Source organism: Gavialis gangeticus, unplaced genomic scaffold, assembly GCF_001723915.1.
Source record: "Gavialis gangeticus isolate Ggan-Ray unplaced genomic scaffold, GavGan_comp1, whole genome shotgun sequence".
NCBI classification, from domain to species: domain Eukaryota; kingdom Metazoa; phylum Chordata; order Crocodylia; family Gavialidae; genus Gavialis; species Gavialis gangeticus.
Genome location: NW_017729031.1, coordinates 7902407 through 7914420, shown reverse-complemented (window position 1 = coordinate 7914420; position 12014 = coordinate 7902407). Strand labels below are relative to the sequence as shown.

The window sequence follows — 12014 nt, the reverse complement described above, 5'->3', positions numbered from 1 at the left end:
CTTGTTATTAAACTGGCCTCAGGTCAATTCTAATTCAGCATCATAAACTATTGTGGGGATTTTTGTTGCACTGTTCTCTTTTTAATTGTTTTGACATTCTTCAGCAGTGTACATATCCAGTAAAATGTTTCAGTTACTATAAACGATTACCTAACCTAGTTGTGCAACAGCAGAATCAAAAGGCAGACACCATGTCTTTCTGCATACGGACTAACAAATAGAAACTTACCACATTTATTTTCTAGAAACCAAAAGAGTCCTTAAAATGTTTTTCTTACCAAAGGACACTTACCACAAATTACAAATAAAAGAACATGTGATTTACCACCTCTTTCACTAGAAAGCTTAACCATAGATTTAAGGAGACAGATCATTTCACAAACATCAAAAAGCAAACAAAAATGTGCTTCTCTAGTGATGTGGATTCTACTTTTATACATACCATTAGCCACAGAGATTCCATTTGAAGAAAGCAACTCTTCTTTCAATCATTTTCCTTGGTTTAAAATGTAGAGTGAATTATGCAAGTCACATGGATTTTTATAAAATAGTGTCTTTACAAAGCACATGGTTAAGCTCCTGTTCCCAAAATTGGTTTTTTAGAATTGTAGTTCCAATATTGATTACAATTCTTTTTTTACGTGTGAAAATTATACTTAAAAAAAGAGAGAGGAACCAATAGCTTTTATTGTATATTCATTACAGAAATGAAAGAAAATTAACAAGGGAAGCAAAAGAACACACAGCAAAATCTATGGCCTGTAAAGTACAATAAAGAGGCTTTCAAATATCTTAGAAACTAAAGAAAATCTAACAGTGGTACTGGATGGAAATGGCAGCATTGTCAAATGATGGAGAAAAGGCAGAATTATTCAATAAATACTTTTGTTCTGTATTTATATCAAAGACACATGATATATTCATATCATATGATAAAGAAATATTTTCCAATCACACCTTATATCAAGGGGTTTAGAAAAAAACTGGCTAGAGAGCTCTCTGTATTGTTAATTGTGATTTTCAGTAAGTATTGAAATGCTGGGGAAATTCCCATGGACTAAAAGAAAGTTAATGTGACAGGTTTTGGAAAGGGTAAACAGGGTGACATAGGTAATTATAGGCCTTTTAGCCTAACATTGATACGAAGAAAAATAATGGAACAGTTGAGATGGTACTGGATTAATAAAAAATTAAAAGAGGGTAATATAATTAATGCCAATCAAATGGGTTTATGGTAAATAGATCTTGACAAACTAACTTGATATCTTTTTTTACAGAAGATTACAAGCTTGCTAAATAAGAATAATAGTGCCAGTGTAACATACTTAGCCCTCTGTACAGCATTTGACTGGGTGCAGCATGACATTTTGATTAAGAAACTAAAATAAAACAAAATCATGTGCCACACATTAAATGGATTAGTAACCAGTCAATTATTTTGATTGGCCTTAAAATGTATTTGTATTTAGGGAATTGTCATCAACCACATGTATGTCTACTGAAGTTTCACTGGAACAATGTCTTGATTTTGAGCTATTTAACATTTTTTTCATGATACTGATTCAATTACTGATAAAATCTTCATAAGACATGGGAACTGGGTTAGGTCACAAGTCACTGATACCAAGTAGTCAGTATCACTCGTTAAGCCAGGTGGAAGCAAGCAGTACGTGTTTTTTCATCATCAAAGACATATTATGAGATATACAAGTATAGTTACAGGATGGAGAGGAACTCTGTGATTCTGAAAAGGACTTGAGGTAGAAATCAGCTAAATGGAGGCTTCCAATGACATACTGGTACTGACCAAAAAGGCCAATGTAATCCTTTGATATACAAGCTAGGACTTCTGGGTAGAAGCAGAGAAGTTGTATTACCTTGTATTAGGCATGGATTTGATTTTTCTTGGAATCTTGGGTCCAGTTTGACTCCAGTATTCAAGAAGGATGCTGATAAATTGGAGAGGATTAAGAAAGGAACCATGACATTGAATTGGGAAGTATGCTTTTAGTGATAGATTCAAGAAGCTCGATCAGTTTAGCAAAGAGAAATTTAGGGGGTGACCTGACCACATCTATAAGAACCCACATGGGAAACAAAATTCATGAGAGTGCTCTTCCACCTATCAAAGATATAACATAGCTGCAAGCTGAAGCTAAAATTCAACTAGAAATAAAGCTCAAAGTTTTTTTGACAGAGGTGGTCACTGGAATCTCTATCACTGGATATTTTTGCATCAAGATCAGATGTTTTTGAAAAAATGGATATGTTCTATTTCAAAACAGGAATTAATTTTGGGAAGTTTTATAGCTTGGATTAAAAGAGTACTCAGTCTGGACAACCACAATGTATGAATAAAGCTACTAAGTGTCCACCATCTGTGGCCTCATTGCACCACCAAGATCCAGTACAATCTCTCACCAATAGGAAGCCTTTCTTTTTACATGGTAATTAATTACTGCTTCAGTATTTTATTCACTATGAGAGAAAACAGAACGAATCCCACTTTTTACGCATTATCAAGCTCGCATCAATTATGCCAAGAAAAAGGTGGGGGCAGGGGGAGAGGGTGGTAGGGAAGACTCATCAAGAACTTTAAGCACCAGCAAGCATAAGCTTGGGAGCCCAGAGTGTCCTTGGGAACTTGCACAAGTCCCTGGTTCAGTTTTTATAGGACTTGACAAAATAACTGAGAACTGGATTATTTCTTGTTATATGCAGTTCAGAACAACACTCTTGATTAGAGATGTTCCAACTATGACTGGTCCAGCATAAAAAGATTAAAAGGAAATGAGAATAAAAGGAACAAGAATTAAGAGATATTACTGGTAACTGCTGCTCTCGCAGAGCTTGGAACCTTCTGGATGAAATCTGACCCTTGTAGTCAATGAACAAGACTCTTATGGACCTGCCTGGAGTAAGCATTTCTGAAATACCATAAAGGGAAACTTGGAAATTGAACCTTCCAATGGCAAAATGAACATTGTCATAAGGGAAGATATGCCTGCCTAACGTTGAAGAAAAATATGTTTTTATTTAATACAGCACAGCTATTGAAGAATGTGTCCTAAGAGTAAAATATATTAACCCCTTAGTATTGCTAAGAGCAGTGGAGGGAGGGGGAAAAGTCTGCGAAGTTCAATCATACAACATGCAGCAGTGCATGTATTCAGAAGCTCCTTTAAAAACAGATGGATCCAATGATTTCAAGGCTGTAACTTGCGTAAGTTTCCTCCCCTCCCCTGCCCACCCATAACTTTCGGGAAATGTGACACAGTTATGAATGTCATAATTTCAAAGCAGAATGACTTCCGTGAGAGGAAACTAGGATTGATTTCCACTATGCAGATATGCATGTACTTTAACATGCATGCCAAGTATTTCAGGACAGTACACTCAAGTTGTAATGAACTGTTGTACAGAGGTCATTTACACTGACTTTTTTATTCAAAGGAAAAAAGATATTTTAATAAATACTGGAGAAACATTAACCAAACATACAAAGTGACTTCAACATTAAAAAAGTAATGGAATTCCTGTTTTATGACAGTTATAACTTACTTTCTTTTTACAATACTTAAATACAGAAAGCACTTGGCCAGCTATTTTGTAATACTGCCCTAAGCATACTGCTGCATCAGTCAGAAGAGTATTATGGTGGTAAAGTGTCTTTTTGTGGAAAATGGTTGGAATGGTAGTTTTTTCTTCTTGCAGAGAAGAAACAAAGTGCTGGTAACACATGGCATTGAGTGTATTCAGTTCCTAAGTCCTTTACCCTGCCACAGCTTAATGGGAACACCACTTTAATACTTCAAAAATGAAGCATTATCATTGGAAACAACGCTTGTCTTCAAACAAGCTATAGCAACCAGTCAGAGCTTACAGTATCCTTTAAGAGAAGCCATGAAGATAATTGGTCACTAAACATCTGCAAGCCATTTTAGAGACTGATTTATTTCATGTAACAGTAGTAATCAGTAAGTGAAAAAAACCTGACCAACATTTAACAATCACCACCTGGATATGCACCTATTAGTCCTTTAAAATTAATGCACTATCCAGTTTCCACTGGGGACCCTTTAAGGCGCCACAGTTCTATAGGCCCCATTTCCTCATAGTACTCATTAGGAGAATAATGAAATCTGTACTAAAAAGACAGTCATCCAAGGCATCCCTGTGAAAGTGTATAATATACTAGATATTCTGGTTCACCTGTGTACTTCTATGTTTGTTTAAGTATAATTACAGAGAATCACATCACAGAATAGCACTTCTCCTTTATATGTATGCAGGGCCAGATACTGAGAAGGCCCCAAGCTCCTCCACTCCTGAAGACTACAGAAATTGTGGGTTTTTAAGATCTCACAGCATTGGGCACTAAGGCTGTAAAAATGTGTTTTGAACTAATGATTATTTGTTGCTGTAACTCATATCACCTTTCATTTAATTTTGCCTACAGTGACATATCCATACAGTACATCGGGACATTACGAAGAGGGATGTCAACATAAAAGATTAAGAGCATCACCACTTTAGTTACCATCACACAATGAACAGAAAAAAAATCTTTTCAAAAGTTCTGTAACAGGTAGGTACTTTTTTCTATTTCATTTTAATGTTTGTTGTGGTAGGGCACTGAAAATACTGGTAATTCTCCAAAGGTCTTCATTAACCACTTGTTCAAATTTAGCTTATGCAGCCATCTCAGGAAGGCATGACTTCAAAGCTGTTTCATATGCTGTTTTCCTCTGGGATGACCCATGGGCCTTGATATAATTTCCATTTAAATGATGAGCCAGTAGGAAATTAGATCATATCCTTTGGAAAAACCAAACTCTAAGGTCACAGGGCTAGCTCCTCAATGAAGAGGGTATATTAATGATATCTGTAATTCATTTTTTTAAAAGGAACATTAAAATATTATTTTAACTAAATCAAAGTAGTATCCAGGAATAGAGCTTTAAGAAAAACAAACAAAGCACAGTCAAAGACATCTCTCTTCTCCGAGGTGCTACTTTCCCTTACATCGCTTTTTTAGCACATTCAAATATCTTCCTCTTTTGGCATTTCTTCCATGTAACATTTTTTGACACCATCTCATTTAGATCCATCTGTTTTCATTGCTTGGTTTACTTTCTGAATCCCTAAATACAGTCACACACAAAAGGTGAAGAGTATCCTTTAAAGTATTGACTTAAGCTGATGTTCTGTGCCAGTTGGCTGCGTACTTCACTGAGTCTTCACCTTTCCTGAACACATTGTCTCTTCCTCCTTCTTAAGGAAATCTAGATCCTTCACATCACTGTACAACTCTTTGCTTTATCCTTTCGCAAATCTGTAGCTACTGTTGATAGTTCTGGCCTGCTCGGCATGTGTGAAATTCGCTTTGTTGCTCTCTGTGATTTGTTCCGCTTAATATTTTTATTTGTTTTGTTTACACATGCCAAGGTGGCAACATGAAAAATGTCTCTTACACTGTTTTCTGACTGTAAAGCTGAACATTCAATATAAGTAGCTGCTCCAATCTGTTTGGCCATATTTGCACCCTGTAGGAGGAAAAAAAAAGAAGAAATTTCAATCAATAGGAAGTTTTCATTCCAAGTAAACCATACAAATTACTCTTTGACGTTTTGTTTTTTTTTTTGCATATGTAATGCTTTGAAAATTCCAAAGCAAAGGCAGAAGAATGGAGCCAATAACTAATTTTGCAAAACGCAAAATGGGATTTTGGTCCAAGATGAATTATACAAGTACCTCAACATTCCCTCCCCCGCCTCAGGAATACTCATCATTTGACAGTTTTACGATAAGCACGTGAATATCTAAACAACCCAAATAAACAAAATGCCAAAATAAATGAGTTTCTTGACTGGAGGGAGGGGGGTGGGGGAAATCAATATGTTTTTCTTCGAGTCTGATGAATCTTTTGCTCCATCAAGAAAGGTAGTGAAGAAGCAGCCTCAAGAATGGTGTCCTTTATTTCTACGCTGAAAAGACATCTGTTAGGCAGTGGCAGCTCCTATTTATCAAATCAGTGAGTCTGTCCTAAGTGTGAAATCAGTCCATATCCAGCCTCTCATCTAAAACTGAGGAGGAGGAACTGCATTACCTATTTGTTTTCATAAAATCATGAACTAATGATCAGATGGTATCAACATTTGGTCTCTGTCAACATAGGCTAGACTTAAATTAATGAACTATGGATTCATTCTTATCTAGTTTGCTGATCACCCTGCGCTGGAGTTATTTTGACAAATCTGGCTCCATACTTTTTGGTGCTTTCTTTACAGTTACAACTCCTCAGTTATTGAGCACAGACTTTAATTTAATATTTAAAAAACTTCTTATTTAAATGGATACAATTTCATATGCAGTATAGCTCTGTGTGCTCATACTTTGATAGTTTCTTCTTCAACTGCAGTGAAACCACCATCAATAAAGAGAACTGAAATTTAATTCAGAGTACCAGTAAGTAATCACAAGGATCATGGCCAACACATAACTGTGTAACACATCCCAGTTACAAATAGACTGCTCACTTTACTTGATAACAGAGTTAAATCTTGTTAGGTCCTCTTGTCGTGCATACTACTCTATGATTTGGCCCGAGTTTTAGAAAGGCACACTTCTGTTGTCAAGAGTGCAGGTGCAATTTTCTTTTCTCCTCCATATGGAGGCAAATATTTCATTTCTGAATATTAAGACCTACAGTTATACTGTATTGCTTGTTGGTAAGTTCTCCCTGCATACACACACTCTTTCTTTATGTACTAAGGACTATTAGCCATGACAGAGTTCCTTTGAAAGGAACAAATAATCACAGGTACTAAACACCCTGCAATTCTTATTCAGTGACCTTAACTGCAAGCCGTCTTGAATATCAGAATTGTTTTCCAGATTCCAGTCAGTTCCATCTGAGCAAGCTCGCTGAGGCAATTAAGTGAGCGGTAGGGCTGTGCAAAATTTCACTGGCTGTTTCGTTTTGAGGCAGTTTTGACTTGTTTTGAGCTTGAAACAGCGAAATCGAAATGAAGCGAAGGGGTTTGAAACAGCCTCAAAATGAAATGAGGGCAGTTGAAGCATTTTGAGTTTTGAAGCTGAAGCTGGGCTTGGCTGCAGGGGAACAGAAAGTACGGAGAGGAGGAAGAGGGGGAAAGGACACAGTGAGGATGCGCCTTAACACACATGCTAGAGAAGGCTCCTGCAGGAGAGGAGAGAAAGGCTGTCACAATTTGGCTGCTGGAGATGCTGCTGGTGCTACTGTGCTGCTCACTAAGTTATTTTATTACCTGTTGTCATTTAAAGTGGTAGACTGGGTGAGGCAGTCGGGGTGGAGGTGGCCTCATTGGGGCACACTACCATGTCATGGAGAGGCCCCAGCACCAGTGAGGAGCATCTTAACACACACACACACACGTTTCAAGTTTTGCTTGTCAGCAGCTTGAGGTGCAGTTTCCCAGAAACCCCTGCACCCATCTCTTTAAAACTTGGCAGGCTTTGTGGCCTCAACAGGGGCTACCAAGCAGAGCTGTGCAAAACAGCACCGTTTCATTTTGGCCTGTTTTCATCATTTTGACGGGATAGTGTATTGTTTCATTTTGAAAGCACTGTTTCATTTCATTTTGTCAAAACTGTTTCGCTGTTTTGCCCATACGCTATAATGGAGAAGCATAAAACTGCCTATAACTTTGTCATGTTTTTGCGGATTTGGATGAACGCAAGCAAGTATGGTAGCCCCTTCTGAGGGCATGAAGCCTGCCAAGTTTCAAGGAGATAGGTGCAGGGGTTTCTGGGAAACTTCACTTCAAGCTGCTGACAAGCAAAACTCGTTTCACGCATGTGTGTTAAGGCACAGCAGGGTGAAAAATTGTCAGTTTTTCACGTATATTTTCAAATAACCTGTAGCTTTGCCTTTACTTAACCCCAGCAATGCTTAACCTTTTCAGAGTCACAGCGCCCCTCCACAACTTTGAACACGATGGCACCTCTTGGTTGAAAACCACTGAGGTAGGCTGAGCACAACAGTTGTGCTACCTGGTGCTAGTGATATCCAGTTGAGAAATGCCCCATATGTCCTGTGGATGGCTAGAGTGGGAAGGACAGGTAGGAGTGATAGCTCCTGCTGCAGCCCTTCCTGGTCCAACCCTACATGGCATCTCCCAGAAATGGAAGCCTACAGGACAGGTGTAACCATTTCATATGCCTCTGCTTCCAGGAGGAACTAGTAGAGAGAAAGTAGACCAGGAAAGGCTGCAATATGAACCAGAGCTCCTGTCTGCCTTTCCAACTCTGGCTGTCCACAAGACGTGTAAAGCAGCTCTCCCTTGGAGACTGGTTTTAGGAAAGGAAAACTGGATATTGTGGCAAAACAACAAACAGTTTGGAACTGCAAGACAAGCACAAGCAGCTAGATGATTCTTCTTAAATACACCAGTTTTAAATTACTTAAACACTGACATTTTAAGGTGTCAACATTTTTTTAAATGTCAACTAATGTTTTAGAGTTAACCCAGAAGTTGGCTACAAGTACACATCTAAGTTATTGTTTCAGGCTATAGATGCTGAAAAGCATTAGTTTCATAACGAGAACCTTTTTAAAAGTGAACTCGTACCTTTAAGGGCTAGGATTATATTTATGCCAAGAGGTCTACTTCTGTTACATCATTCTGGAGATAAAGAATACATAAGCCTTTGATTTTTAATGTAAGCTGTTCTCATATACCACTCCACTGATCACTACATACTATCAGGTATTTAACTCAATTAATGTAAATAAGAAAAGTACAGAATAGAGATGTTTCTTTCAAGGAAAAGGTAAATCTTAAATTACTGTTTGACTGGCTCTCCATCAACAATTAAGAAGTGCAAAAAAGAGGAGGTGGAGTTAAAAAGAAGAGAAAGAAATGCAACAACATACCTGATCATATGATACTGGTGTCTGCCTGTGATTGGAAAGCTCTACAAGTGTGCTCACATCTGTTCGCAGATCAGACTTGCAGCCAACCAAAAGCATTTTGGTGTTAGGACAAAACTCCTGGATTTCACCTTTCCACTGTAAAATATTACTGTTGTTATACAGATGTAATAAACTATTTCAGCTGAAGGGTCATAGTAAAGAAAAGCAAAAGAATTAATAGTTTGAATGAAATTATAAAAGCATATTTAAAGTTTACATCACTGGCATTTTTTAACCTAGAGCCAACGTGTAACATGGTTACAAGGATTTTAGTGCATCTGAACCAACACAAGATCTCTAGCATTGGCCTGACAGCCAGATCTTGCAACCCTTATCAACTCACCAGTTCAGATGACTTTCAGTGAAACTGCTTGTATGGCATCACATTTAACTTACATGAGTAAGGGTTCGCAGGGTTAAACTCTGATCCTAAATCAGTAAACAATTTGCAATCTAATTCCTTGTTCCATGACTCATTGGCTCTGCCCACATTGCAGTAGAAATAATGAAGGGTGTTGCCATTAGTTTAAAACAAACAGCTTCTCAAAAGTTGAATTACAAGAACGTCTCATATGACTACAAAACACTAAAAGGTAATCATAGAATGTAGCCATAAGACAACAAAACACTAAAAAATATCTATTTAAATCTGCAGAGAACCACCTTGTAGTAATCAAGAAATATATTTAATCCTGTACATACAGAATTCTTTATATTTTATGCAAATACCGAGTGACAGCACTAGGAAAGAAATAAAAACTCAAAACAGAGTCCTTCAAAACGCTAAAAAAAGCCATGTATTTGCAGACTAAGTCCACAAATCTTGGAATCATTAAGATTTGATGGGGGAATATTATTTAACTTTGAAGTGCTCATTAAGTGCTCTCCACAGAACTGCCTCCAGGAAAAAGTACTCAGACTCCAAAAGTTAATATCACAGCATTTCTATTTCCCACCTTCCATCAAGAGGACAAGGTCAGGCAAATCAAAAGGCAAGGGGCCTGACTTTCAAGTCTACCTGAGCTTCACTTTTCTGAGGTGCTATGGGAAAGGGTAGAAGGCAGGAAAAAAAATTCAGACACTCTACTAAAGTCCATTGCACATCTAAAAAGCATGACCAGCACTCTGGAGTTTGGTGAAGCTTGCAGTTCTAGTCTGCTCTTTGAAGCCACCTCCTCCAGGGCATCAAGACTTCCTTAAAAGTCAGACGGTCACTGGCTTCTTGTTCAACATGACTGCATATTCCTACCTCAGAGTGGTGTCAGAGCTATGACAGGGTCTAAAGGCTGGGTAGACCAGCTTTAAACTCCACCAATGCAACCTACCCCAAGTTTGTTTTTACTACACCCGTTTACTTGTTTCCTGCCCTTCCCTGAACACATATTTTATGGTCATAAGGTCAAGAGGAAGAGGAGAGCTACAAAAGAAGCTTCCTTTCTAGGCATATTTCTATAGCATTAACTCTACTCCCCTAATGCCTGTTCGAGTATTTTGCATTTTTCTCATGTAAGGAACTAAGATTCAAGCACACTGCATCACAACGTGCAGTGTGTTCTTCTTTAAATTAACTACAGGCTGAAGATTATGTGACTGGAAACAGTGACACATTAAAATACAGTCTATTTATAAATAACTTTGAATTTTAAAATATATTTCTCAAACACTCACCTTTTTTAGCACGCTGTCGAGGGTTTCTGGCCGACTAATGTCAAAACAAATCAAGACAGCATCAGAATCTGGATAGGAGAGCGGGCGGACGTTGTCATAATAAGGGGATCCTGTTGAGAAAGAGAGAGATTTTTTTTTCTTTTAATAGATTAACATTTTTTTTTTTGCTAGTTATGCACACTTATAAAAAGAGATTAAGAAAACAAACAAAAAAAACCAACAAAAGAACTTATGAATGGCATGATATTGCTTGCTTTCCCATGCTCCAATTCCTTTTCTTGCCTGGCAATAAACAAAAGTGACTTCTCCCTCATATAATTAGCCAGTGCCCAATTAACATGTCTTCCACTGGTAGTTCAAAAGCCTTTGTGACATTCCTGGTAATTTAAAGAGTGGAACTGGATCTGGAATTAAATTTGGAGCTAGATATGGTTCAAAAATATGGACTGTCAGTTCTTTAGTTTGTGTGCATCTCCAAATGACTGGAATCTTTCATTTCTTCCAGAAGCACTCTCATAATAGCATTGTAGGCCTCACAGCCCTATTTTAAGGTATCTTTCCTAGTCAAGAGTAGATATGAAATCTAGTTGCAAAATATGGTTCCAAACTCAACTCCTGTTCTCTCAAATTTAGGGGTTTTTATGCCTATTGGAGTGATAAGGGTTGGCTGTCGCTTTCTCAACTAGATCAAAACTTCATAATTTGGGTACTGTCAGATTCTGAAATTGATTCAGACCCATTTCCATTCAGGAAAAGTAACATTAAGTCAGAAAAACAGAACAGATAATAAACCCAATTAAAAACAAGGAGCCAAGTTATACTATCACTTACACTAAGAAACATCCAAGGCAACTGCTAGATTTACACTGATGTAATGGAATAGAATTTGGCCAAAACATTACCCTCTAAGATGTTCATTCTTTTTCCCCTATTAGCTTTTGCTTTATGCACATCTTATGGCAGTGCAAGTCAAACCAAGGTTAGATTCTAAGGCCAGCTTGCAGGACTTTGATTTTACTGAAGAAAACCAGAAGGCTTCTGCAAAGGAGACATGCCACAATTTTCTCAATGCTTTTCACAAATGAAAAAGTTATAGCATGAAAATAGAAATGAGTCCCCCAAAAATGAGTTTGAAAATTTCTCTGCACTATTCAGAAATATCTTTCATTGAAAACATTCCTTCTTAGCATTTAAATACGTTGATCTGGATAATCAAAAGTTTCCAGTGGCACAGGTATCTCCGATTGTTATGGTTAATGGTAATTCTCAGGAGCCTTTTTTTCCCCCCCCCAGACTGGTAGTTTTATTCAGCATCCTGCATGATATAAAAAATTACAATCTTGTCATCTCTAAGATGAAGGTCTCACTGACCAAACAGAACTGTTCAGGT

The 12014-nt window shown here is 37.6% G+C and overlaps 1 protein-coding gene across 1 annotated transcript in view; it reads right to left on the bottom strand.

Moving 5' to 3' along the window:
- Positions 1-665: 665 nt before the first annotated feature.
- RND3 (Rho family GTPase 3) overlaps positions 666-12014 on the bottom strand; it is a 31420-nt gene continuing 20071 nt past the window's right edge. Inside the window, exons 3-5 of the mRNA XM_019522435.1 lie at positions 10625-10734; positions 8918-9052; positions 666-5546 (exon numbers count right to left, since the gene is read on the bottom strand). Of these exons, the coding sequence (XP_019377980.1) occupies positions 5295-5546; positions 8918-9052; positions 10625-10734 (497 nt within the window). The 3' untranslated portion in view covers positions 666-5294. The remainder of the gene's footprint in view (positions 5547-8917; positions 9053-10624; positions 10735-12014) is intronic.